At 42.9% G+C, this 12592-nt stretch overlaps 1 protein-coding gene across 2 annotated transcripts in view; it reads right to left on the bottom strand.

Annotated features, from left to right (window-relative positions):
* Positions 1-12592, bottom strand: part of AHCTF1 (AT-hook containing transcription factor 1) — a 1009458-nt gene that overhangs the window by 380305 nt on the left and 616561 nt on the right. For both annotated transcript variants that reach the window (XM_069235080.1, XM_069235081.1), the window contains one exon: positions 5505-5934. In XM_069235080.1, coding sequence (XP_069091181.1) covers positions 5505-5934 — 430 coding nt within the window. The remainder of the gene's footprint in view (positions 1-5504; positions 5935-12592) is intronic.

The following is a 12592-nucleotide window of genomic DNA, read 5'->3' as shown; positions in this document are numbered from 1 at the left end:
GGGCATCTGAAAAGGAGTCACATGTGACTTTGACACATTGATTGTGAACGTCAAAGATGACAGGTTGCCATTGTCTGAAGGTGGCTGACAACTGTCTGGGGCGAGCCTGCCTTCTACAGCTAGTAATCAAGGTAGGGGAAAACTGGCACCTCTGAAAGTGTGCTGCTACCACTGCTATCATTTTCGTGAACACCCGAGGGGCCCTGGTGAGCACCACTAACTGAAAATGCTCCAGTCCCACCACGAACCACAAGTAGCGCTGGTGGGAACATAAGATAGGTAAAAGGAAATGGGTGTCCTACAGATCATACACCACAATGTAGGCTCGAGTTTCTAGAGCAGACAAGATCGGAGCCAGGGTAAGTATCTTGAAAGTACTTTGGGAGGAAAGCACTAAGAAGGCGCACGTCTAAAACAGGATGAAGAGTTTTTCCTTCTGGCGCAGGTATTATCTCAATAGTCCCTTTGACCAAAAGGGCTTGCACTTAGTTTCTGTAGCATGGAGAGATGGGCGCTCCATCAGTCTTTCCGGGGAAGGCAAAAGGTGCAGCAGCATGGCTATGAAGTGTGAAGCGTATACCTTCAGGACAACTTGTAGGACCCCATCTGTGTGATGGTATGGCTTGCTAGCCTGTTAATCATTGGTTCCTGTTTCCAACCAGGTGGCTGTGCTCCATGAAGGGCCCACTAAAGGAAATTGGCTTCTGGGGCTGTTGGAAGGGGTGTAGTAGGGCAAACAGTAGATCAGCTGGTGCACTGTACTTGCCTGCAAAGAAAGTGGCTGTTGTGGCATTGGCAACAGAATTCTGGACACCTTGCTGGGGTTGAAGTGGCTGTCGGTTTAGCGTACCTTTGATGAAAACATAAAATAAATCCTTGGGTGGGTTGGGGAAAGCCTGACACGGGCGGAGCAGTGGGAAATATAAGCTGAAGGAGCATGTTGGGGGCTTGCTATCTTTAATGCGCTCCAAAGCAGAGTCTACCTTTTACCTAAAAAGATGGGTCCCATCTAAGGGTATGCCCATAAGAGATGAATAAATTTCGACAGAAAAGCCGGTCAACTGCAGCCAAACATTACAAAAGATGGCGACACTAGTGCCAACTGCTCACCAGACGAAGCCTGTGGTGTGCAGTCCATAGTGCAACACATTTGGCAGCGTCATGGCCTGCTGAATGGCCTGGGAGAGGGTGTGGCAAAGGATGTATAGTACACCTGGAAGAATCAGACCAACAGAAACCTAAAGCATGTGGGAGTATCTGCCAGAAGACGTTAAGAGACCAAATGGTCAAACATGTTGACGGAAATACTCTTCTTAAAGTTTTTAACTCTCTTGGAGTCCCTCTAAGGAGGAACATTCAGAAAAGAGATAAGGTTTATCTAACTAGTGGAAGCTTGCACCCCAAAACATTTAAAGGAGAGGTGATGAAGCATAAATGCTGGGACACATGAGACAAGGCACGGGCTTTGAACAATTTGGTAATTTAATGGGGGTGTGGAGATCAACCTTTGGCCCAGACCTCAAAAAGGTGTCAGTCAATGTCTTGTTGAAATGTGGCATGGGTTTGACATTGGTCTCCCTCGGCTGGAGAACCTAAATCAGAACATTAGATTTGACTTCCATAGTTCAGAGCTGTATGTCAAGAACTTTGGCTGTCATGGCATGACTATAGCAAAGAAAGCACTTTCCTCAGTGGTAGGGACCCGAGGTGAGATGATGCACGAGATGAGAGGTGGCATGTTTACTGGCATTGTGGAGGCCATCTTAACAGTTCTCTTCAGAGAAGGGTTCGCCAAATTCAACAGCTGCATCATAGTCGTTGTCCGAATCAGTTTTAACAGGGAATAAAGTGCGAGTCCTGCATTGTGGAAGTGGAACACTAAGCGATTCTACAGCAGATGTTATGATTTATAAGAAACCGAGCACACCCTTGACTTGGAGAGCTCTTTGGCACAATGGGTGCCCCTTGCTCCGGAGTTGATGGAGTCACCATTGGTGTTTTGGGAGCTGGTGTGGGACATGAACGGGCAACAAAGAACGGAAGAATACTGGTTTGGTAGGTCCAACTGCCACAGACATCAAACCCACCTGTATCAGATAGAGGACCATGAAGCTCAATGGGTCTTGCAGCTATGCCAGAGGGAGTCAGAAGTGGTCGGAGTATGAGTTCTATCTGCCTTGGTGTTGCAGACGGCCCCGGAAACTCATGAGCTGGAACAAGTTGCAGGATGGTTTCTAACATCAATCTATTTCTGGAGCAGGAGTGAGGGGCACGGCAACATCCTCCTGCCTTCTCAGGAGAACAAGAGAAGCAGGAAGGGTCGAGTTCTTCTTAGACTTTTTTTTATATTTCTTCTTCTATTTGCCATAACGATTTTGAGCACCAGGCCTCTGTATCAACTTTAGAAACTCCTGGACCAGAAAAGGAACAAGGACCAAGACCAACCCTTTGATATGGACTGTCACCATGTGAAGTCTTGGGGTGCTTGGCGACGTGCAGTTTCAATTCGAGTTCCGTATGGCCTTCGGGTTTATCAACGCGCAGTTACTGCATGCCTTAAGAGTTGTAGCTTGACCCCAGGCACCACAGGCAAACCTGATGAGGCTCTGTCACAGATATTTGTTTGTGACAGTCATAACAAGGTTGGAATCCTGTTGCCTTGGCAGGGGACATTTTCCTTGCACACTTTAAAGTTTGAGGTACGGATGTTTCAAAGAGACCAGCAGCAGCTCCAGATCTACATCTGGTGGTGCCGAAAGAAGGGAACAGACATCAGAGTGCAGTAGTGGAGCTTCTACAGGCTCTGCATGTTTTTTCTGGAGTGGAAAGGCGTTGGTGCAGAACCACATGGCGTCACCTACCGGCATGCAGAGGTACAGCTGAAAAATCTTCCATATACAGTCTGGGGAATATTCAAAAGTTGAGAAATCTGCTATTAGAAGTCTCTATCGGAGAGTTATAAAATTACTAGTGGATTCATAATGTTTCCACAGATTCTTCACCTTATGAATACTTATTCTAGGCCTCACACTGGTATGGAAAGCTTGAACCTAGAGTTGACCCCTCAGCACTATTTGGTGGCACCAGGTTTATCTCAAGCTAGCTGTGCACGGATGTGAGAAAACCAGATTATACAACAAGAATATATCACTCACCAACCTGCTTGTTGATGTCACTTTGTGGTATTTTATCTGCATTCCACTTAGGTATACAGGAAGGAACTAAGAACCACGACAGCATCAAATGCAGCACATCACAGTTTTGCCTTACTTGGGACAACTTACTGGGGAAGAGGAAGGGTGGTGAAGAATTTATAGGAAAATTATAAATCAATGATATAAATCATTATCAAAGGTTACAAACAACTTCTTCTGAATAAAACGTCTTACTGCAGATTTCTCACCATATGAATGAGTCCCAAAGAAGTACTTCTCCTGGAGATGGGAATGAGTAATGCCTGTTACCAGAGGAAATCACACAATACGGATTGAGAAAAGAATTCATCACTGCGTGCACGAGACACGAGTTAGCAGAGATTTGTAGAAGTGTGCAAGGACTACAAGCAAATGTTAGAAACTGGGACACTCTGGCTGATGTAATGGGCACTAGGAAAGACCATTTTGACAGTCAAGAGCCACAGATAACAGCAGTGTAGGGGGAACACATGAGAAATGTGAGAACTAGACTGAAGTTCCTTCGGGGCATCCCGAAAGGGGTAGGAGGAAACAAGTGCTGCAAACGTTTCAGAAAACGAGTCACAAACCTGACTTGAACAGAGCTGATTCGACAACTGCATAAAAGACATAGGTAACCTTTAACAGTGTACAGTGAAAGGTATTGCGGGCTCAAGATAGAACTAAAAAGTCACACCTCGGACAACAGTGCAGAAAAGGGCGCCACATGACACAAGGAACACCAGCCACAAACATATTCCAACAGCAGGCACATACAGTTTTAATGGAGGGCCATCTGGCCTCCAAGATGACATCCGGAAAATCTTTGTTTGACTGGCTTACACCCAGTTAGATACAAGCCAATCAAACAGATATGCTGAAGGGTCAGGGCACTGGCACTTAGGTCTGGTTAGCAGACCTTAGTGCACTCTCAGACGAAAGCATTAGTCCAAACCTTTGAGAATGACTGTAGAAAAAGAGGTATTTTTTAACACTGGGCAAAAAAATATTTCATGCTCACGAAGTTACCGGCACCTTCTCCAAACAGGGGCATACCAGACTAGTACTCCAACTGCATGAGCTGGGTGTGGAAGCACTTCCCGGTATCGGTGTCGAGATGGTGAGAAGTTAATAAGGCAATGAAACTGCACCACTGGAAGTGCAACATCAATAGCAGCAAGAGTACGGTGTCTATATGTAGCATTTTGCTACGCACACATTTTCGTAGATTTCCTGAACTAGCTGGCCAGCTAAATTATATTAATTGACAGCCTGGTCAACTTACACATTCTGAAGTTTCAGAATTAAAGTCACTGCTTCAGCAGACAGATTAGGGACAGTGAGCAAGATCTGCTCATTTTTCCCCAATAACACATATTGCAATGGTCCAACAGGAAGTCATGGTACCTGTGTGCATAATAAGTTACTTGTGAGTCCTTTACACTAGTAGCAAGATAGGCTGATGACTTAGATACTGGACATTTTACAGGCCAAATCAAATGTTAAGCACCATAACCTCCTACACAGTTCTAGCAACGGCAACAATGTCAACTCCCTTGGAGGCAACTTGACACGAGAGAGGTAAACCGTGCTAAATGACTACCACACACCTGTTGTAAAACTCTGAGGTTACTTAGTTAGAGTGCTCTGATGTTACCCCAAGTCATTTAATTAGGGTCACACTTGGGTGGGGGGGATTTGAGAGGGGGAGGGAAGAGAGCAATCAAGGTTTACAATGCAATACCTTACTGTGTCTAGAGGGCATGTCCAGAACAGATAAAACATCAAGAGGGGTAGAGATCTGTGAATGACAAAGCTATTTTATCTTTTGCTTCCAAGTGACACAGTGTAGCAGATGTTTGTTCAGTGATCCAGATTCAGTTGGGGGGACTACAAGTAGTTGCAATATGACCACATCAGAATATGTGAATGAGGCAGCCTGATCTCATTCTACAAATGTGTACCAGGTCCATGCCAGCTTTAAAAAAAAATGAAGAATGCAGTGCACTGGTGTTTAGATGCATTAAACTGGAACTCAGAAAGAAGACTAATATGGAATCAGAGACAGAAAGTACCTAGCTGCATATCAAAACACAATTGTGCAAATGTGGGGATCCATACCAGCTGAGCGGTAATTTAGTTATTTCTCAACAAAAGAAAGGTGAGCTTTAGGAAGGTAGGTGGTCTGTTGGACAGAATCTCGGCATTCAAACTGCTTTGATTATATGGTTTGCTAAAGCAGATATCTTAGATGTCCACTGCAATCTCAATGAGCTCCAGGGAGGGAAAAATGCAACTTCATAGAATGAATTTATAATTTGAGAAACCTACCATGAAGCTGTCCATTGTTTATTTGATGATATTCCAGGTGTTCATTTGTGAGCATCACATCTTGTCCATGCAAATTCTGAAACATGTCGGTCCTCTCCAATACAGAATCCTGTGGATTACTGGCTATGACAACAGCACCTTTTTCAAAGTCTTCAGGGGACTCTGCATCATGAAATTCCAGGGTGCTCTGACACGACCTTGCAGAAACATTGCTAATCTCTTTGTAGGCATCCATGTGTGAAGGGCTATTTTCTGGAGCACTCAAAGAGGATTCATCCAAGTCTAGATCAAGACCCACAGGGTGACATGATTCAAACGAAGACATCTTTTCAGTTCCATTTGTCCAAGCAGCTGGGGTTTCATCTGAGCAGCTCAGTAGAGGAGAATCGAAGAGTAGCAATTTATTTTTAAAATCACTTGGAGTCTTTAACTGGAAAACACAATGAAGGCAGGCAATTCACTTTGATTATAATGGTTACAATATGGAACATACCTAGATTATTTAAAAAAGAGTACAGTATGCATCAGCAACCACTTTTAAAGACTATCCTCAAATGTTTACTGAAAAGGATCTTAAGATATTTATAAGGGGAACAAACTGACCAAATAAACATTTCAAGAATTATGCTAAAAAAAACTACATATCCCCATAGGACAATATTTTTATGAATCTGCAAGACTTGCCCTTTTATCATCAATCTTTAGAAGCAGGACAGGACATGGGCTGTCAGTGAGAGAGTGCATGCGTATGGAATTTTTTTAAAATGTCTATTTGCCCAAGAAATCTAATTGTCTGTATAAAAAAAAAAAAAAATTAAAAAAATCAACAAAAAAAAATCAATTAGTCCCTTTGGGTGCCCTCAGTGAGGTGACAAATTAAGGCAGTGTTCCCCGAATATGAGAGCTCTGAAATAGCCTCTCTAATTATAATCGTATTCTATCAGGGTTTAGATTCTAGCAAGTCTGTGATCTTCCATTATTTCTGCAAATCTATGTTCAAGGACTGAAGAGGATGATAAGCGGTAGTTCACAGTTGGAATGTCCTAAGAGTTTTTGAACACCCACTACTTTACGTGCTGAAAGGTATTTACCAACTTCTCTCCGATCCCCTACCACATAGAAAAGGTTGGAAGTTTACTCCTGACAAAAGAAGGACAGAACTTTTTCCAGGGCAGGGAAAAAAGTTTTATGCACAGACAAATATACACTACTATAAGATGCATTTTTGTAAACAACATTTTCACACTCTAGGGACTTTTGGCACTGAAACAGAGGTTTACCGTTACTAAGCTGAACAATATGCATTTTAGCAACCTCAGACGGATGAAAAGTTAAGACGACTTGCCTGAATAGAAACCTGTAACCATATATATATATTCTTATTCAAAAATGGAATTCACAAAATGTTGCTCAAAGAACAGTTTCCAGTCATACTTCAGTAAATGTTTGAGAATTATATAAAGTCTTAAATCAGCACCAATACAAGAACACTTATCTGTGGTAACCTTTGTGTCTTTCTTTAAAAGTTGGGCACAACTTATTTTCATATTGCACTTTTTGGTTTTACACAGATTCGCCCACAATTTCTTAATAAAAAAAATATTCACATGCATCAAACACATTTATTAAAACATACCTCATAGAACTTGTGCAACAGTTTAAGAAAACACTTTTCAAGTGGCAACTGTTTATGTATATTTTTTATTTTGAAGCAAAAAAAAGTCACCAATCTTGCTTTCATGCTTCAGCATAAAATTGGGGAAAATTCGACAAGCATTGTTAGTAGTCTCATATTGTCGAATACTGCAAATGGGTACATGTTTAAGTACTGTAATCAGTGAGTAATTGATGCTGAGCTTGATGCATTCCCTTACACCACTAGCCTTTAATAAATGACATGCACAAGTCTGAACAGTTTACACATATAACTGCAAATCTTGCTTTAGTGCCCAAACAGTCCTTTTACAGATCAGTACTGTAAACTGACAGCCAATTGGTTCAGGAGGCTAGGCCTTCTTGTCCTTCAGACAAAGTAATGAAAATGTCACTTACCCAGTGTACATCTGTTCGTGGCATTAGTCGCTGCAGATTCACATGTTTGGCACAGTCCGCTGCCTGGTGTTGGGCTCGGAGTATTACAAGTTGTTTTTCTTCGAAGAAGTCTTTTTTGGTCACGGGACCGAAGGACTCCTCCCTCTTCGGCTCCATTGCGCATGGGCGTCGACTCCATCTTAGATTGTTTTCCCAGCAGAGGGTGAGGATGGAGTTGTTTGCTATAAATAGTGCCCATGCAATGGAGTGAATATGTATGTACGTTAAGAGTTTATAATAATTATTTACAAATGTACAGATGTTTAAGATTTATGATCTACTTCTAAACGGCTACAGGCTTCCCGGGGAGGTGGGAGGGTACATGTGAATCTGCAGCGACTAATGCCACGAACAGATGTACACTGGGTAAGTGACATTTTCAGTTCGATGGCATATGTTGCTGCAGATACACATGTTTGGCATAGACTATAAAGCAGTTACCTCCCCTAAAAGCGGTGGTTTAGCCTGTAGGAGTTGAAGTAGTTTGGAATAAAGTTCTTAGTACAGCTTGGCCCACTGTAGCTTGTTGTGCATTTAGTACGTCTACACAGTAGTGTTTAGTAAACGTATGAGGCGTAGACCAGGTTGCAGCCTTACATATTTCGCTCATAGGAATGTTTCCTAGAAAGGCCATTGTAGCACCTTTCTTTCTGGTTGAGTGTGCCTTTAGTGTAATAGGCAATTCTCTTTTGGCTTTAAGATAGCATGTTTGAATACATCTGACTATCCATCTAGCAATGCCTTGTTTAGAGATTGGATTTCCTATGTGTGGTTTTTGAAAAGCTATGAACAGTTGTTTTGTTTTCCTGATTAGCTTTGTTCTGTCAATGTAATACATTAGTGCTCTTTTGATGTCTAATGTATGTAGTGCCCTTTCAGCCATGGAATTTGGTTGTGGGAAGAACACTGGCAATTCTACTGTTTGATTTAAATGGAATGGTGAGATTACTTTTGGCAGAAATTTTGGATTTGTTCTTAGAACTATTTTATTGTTGTGTATTTGAATAAATGGTTCTTGTATGGTAAATGCCTGTATTTCACTTACTCTTCTGAGGGATGTGATTGCAATGAGAAATGCGACTTTCCAGGTTAGATATTGCATTTCACAGGAATGCATGGGTTCGAAAGGTGGACCCATGAGTCTTGTTAAGACGATGTTAAGATTCCATGAAGGAACTGGTGGTGTTCTTGGTGGTATAATTCTTTTTAGCCCTTCCATGAATGCTTTAATAACTGGTATTCTAAATAGAGACGATGAATGAGTAGTTTGTAGGTAAGCAGATATTGCTGCGAGGTGTATTTTTATAGATGAAAAAGCGAGATTTGCTTTTTGCAAATGTAGTAAGTATCCTACTATGTCTTTAGTAGAGGCATGTAATGGTTGTATTTGATTGGCATGGCAGTAGTAAACAAATCTTTTCCACTTAGATGCATAGCAGTGTCTAGTGGAAGGTTTTCTAGCTTGTTTTATGACCTCCATGCATTCTTGTGTGAGGTCTAAGTGTCCGAATTCTAGGATTTCAGGAGCCAAATTGCCAGATTCAATGATGCTGGGTTTGGATGCCTGATCTGTTGTTTGTGTTGTGTTAACAGATCTGGTCTGTTGGGTAGTTTGACATGCGGTACTAGTGAAAGGTCTAGTAGAGTTGTATACCAAGGTTGTCTTGCCCATGTGGGTGCTATTAGTATGAGTTTGAGTTGGTTTTGACTCAACTTGTTTACTAGATATGGAAGGAGAGGGAGAGGGGGAAAAGCGTATGCAAATATCCCTGACCAACTCATCCATAGAGCATTGCCTTGTGATTCGCGGTGTGGGTACCTGGATGCGAAGTTTTGGCATTTTGAGTTTTCTTTTGTTGCGAACAAATCTATCTGGGGTGTTCCCCAAATTTGAAAGTACTTGTTCAGAACTTGGGGGTGAATTTCCCATTCGTGGACTTGTTGGTGGTCTCGCGAAAGGTTGTCTGCTAGTTGGTTTTGTATTCCTGGAATAAATTGTGCTATTAGGCAAATGTTGTTGTGAATCGCCCACTGCCAAATTTTTTGTGTTAGGAGGCACAATTGTGTTGAGTGTGTTCCTCCTTGTTTGTTTAAATAATACATTGTTGTCATGTTGTCTGTTTTGACAAGAATGTATTTGTGTGTTATTATGGGTTGGAAGGCTTTCAACGCTAGAAATACTGCTAACAGTTCTAGGTAATTGATATGAAATTTTGTTTGGTGTATATCCAATTGTCCTTGAATGCTGTGGTGATTGAGGTGTGCTCCCCACCCTGTCATGGAAGCATCTGTTGTTATAACGTATTGAGGCACTGGGTCCTGAAATGTCCGCCCTTTGTTTAAATTTTTGCTGTTCCACCATAGAAGCGAGAGGTATGTTTGGCGGTCTACCAACACCAGATCTTGAAGTTGACCCTGTGCCTGTGACCATTGTGATGTTAGACACTGTTGTAAGGGTCGCATGTGTAGTCTTGCGTTTGGGACAATGGCTATGCATGATGACATCATGCCTAGAAGTTTTAGCACAAATTTTGCTTGTATCTTTTGGTTTGGAAACATAGCACTTATTACCTTGTGGAATGCCTGCACTCTTTGTGGACTTGGAGTGGCAATTCCTTTTGATGTGTTGATGGTTGCTCCTAGATATTGTTGTGTCTGACACGGTTCTAGGTGTGATTTTGTATAGTTGATGGAAAACCCCAGTTTGTGAAGGGTTTGTATGACACATGTGGTGTCGTTTGCGCATTTTTTTACTGTGTTGGTCTTGATTAGCCAATCGTCTAGGTAAGGGAACACATGTATCTGTTGTCTCCTGATGTGTGCTGCTACTACTGCTAGACATTTTGTGAACACTCTTGGTGCAGTTGTTATTCCGAATGGCAACACTTTGAATTGGTAATGTATTCCTTTGAATACGAACCGTAGGTACTTTCTGTGAGAAGGGTGTATTGGTATATGAAAGTACGCATCCTTTAGGTCTAATGTGGTCATGTAATCTTGCTGTTTGAGCAGTGGAATGATGTCTTGTAGTGTGACCATGTGAAAATGGTCCGATATGATGTAGGTATTTAGTGTCCTGAGATCTAATATTGGTCTTAATGTTTTGTCTTTTTTTGGAATTAGAAAGTACAGGGAGTAAACTCCTGTGTTTTTTTGTTGTACTGGTACTAACTGTATTGCATCCTTTTCCAGTAGTGCTTGAACTTCTAGTCCTAAAAGTTCTAAATGTTGTGGTGACATTTTGCGTGTTTTGGGAGGGATGTTTGGTGGGAATTTGTGGAATTCTATGCAATAGCCATGTTGGATTATTGCTAATACCCAATTGTCTGTTGTAATCTGTTGCCAAGATTGGTAGAATTGGCTTAGTCTTCCCCCCACTGGTGTTGAGTGAAGGGGTTGCGTGACTTGAAAGTCACTGTTTAGGTGGAGGTGTTTTTGGAGTCTGGAATCTTCCCCTACTCCTTGGGAATTGACCCCCCCTATATCCCCTGAAACCTCCCCTTTGGAAGGAACCCTGATATGGTGTGGTTCTTGTTTGTTGGCTGGTGGTGTCTGTGGGTTGGCCACGAAACCCCCCTCTAAATGGAGTTTTTCTAAAAGAGCCTCTGCTCTGCGGGGAGTAGAGTGCGCCCATGGCCTTGGCCGTGTCTGTGTCCTTTTTAAGTTTTTCAATGGCTGTGTCCACTTCAGGGCCAAAAAGTTGTTTTTCGTTGAAGGGCATATTAAGGACAGCCTGCTGGATTTCAGGTTTGAAGCCTGAAGTGCGGAGCCAAGCGTGTCTCCTTATGGTGACAGCAGTGTTGACTGTTCTCGCTGCAGTATCGGCTGCGTCCAGTGAAGAGCGGATTTGATTGTTTGAGATCGTTTGTCCCTCTTCAACTATTTGCTGCGCCCTTTTTTGGTATTCTTGGGGAAGATGGTCTACGAGAAGTTGCATCTCATCCCAGTGAGCGCGGTCATATCTGGCCAGTAGCACTTGAGAATTTGCGATGCGCCACTGGTTGGCTGCCTGTGATGCTACTCTTTTTCCTGCCGCATCAAATTTTCTGCTTTCTTTGTCCGGAGGTGGGGCGTCGCCAGATGTATGCGAATTTGCTCTTTTGCGAGCTGCCCCTACTACTACGGAGTCAGGTGGTAACTGCGAAGTAATAAACACTGGATCTGTGGGTGGTGGTTTGTATTTTTTATCCACCCTTGGGGTGATGGCTCTTGATTTTACGGGCTCTTCAAAAATTTGTTTTGCGTGCCGTAACATCCCCGGTAGCATTGGGAGACATTGATATTGGCTATGTGTAGCCGAGAGGGTGTTAAATAAAAAATCATCCTCTATAGGATCTGAATGCAGTTGAACATTGTGGAATTCTGCAGCCCTAGCCACCAGTTGTGAGTATGAGGTACTGTCCTCTGGCGGAGACGGCTTTGTGGGGTATGAATCTGGATCATTGTCCGGCACTGGGGTGTCGTATAGGTCCCAAGCGTCTTGATCCTGATTATCTTGACTTATGGTAGTTTGCGCTGGTGAGTGCATTTGTGGCGGTGTTTGTGCCGGCGATGCCTGTTGTAGTGGAGAGGGTGGAGGCGTGACTTTTTTAACCACTTTGGCTTGTGGTTGTGCGTCATCCTTGAGGAGACTCATCCTTCTTTTCCTCATTATTGGGGGAAGGGTTGATATCTTCCCTGTGTCTTGCTGGATGTACAGTCTCTTTTGTGTGTAGTCTGATTCTACACTTTGGAGCTCTTGTCCAAATCTGTGCATCTGGCCACTTATTCCTTGTTCCTCTGAGTAGGATGAAGGTGTGGTATTTTTCGGCGCCGAGAGAGAATCTTTTTTCGGTTTCGGCACCGACAGAATTTTTGTTCCTTTCGGCATGGATTCTCGGTGCCGATGTTTTTCGGTGCCGGTATCTTGTTTTTGTCTCTCGGAGCCGCTTTCTCGGCTCCGAGGTTGCTCCATGGCGGTCCCTCGACCGGAGTCGGGTGTCTTCGCTATGGGCGTG

Source organism: Pleurodeles waltl, chromosome 5 (genome assembly GCF_031143425.1).
Source record: "Pleurodeles waltl isolate 20211129_DDA chromosome 5, aPleWal1.hap1.20221129, whole genome shotgun sequence".
Lineage (NCBI taxonomy): Eukaryota > Metazoa > Chordata > Amphibia > Caudata > Salamandridae > Pleurodeles > Pleurodeles waltl.
Note: the sequence above shows the minus strand (reverse complement) of the source record. Positions and strands in the feature narration are given on the sequence as shown.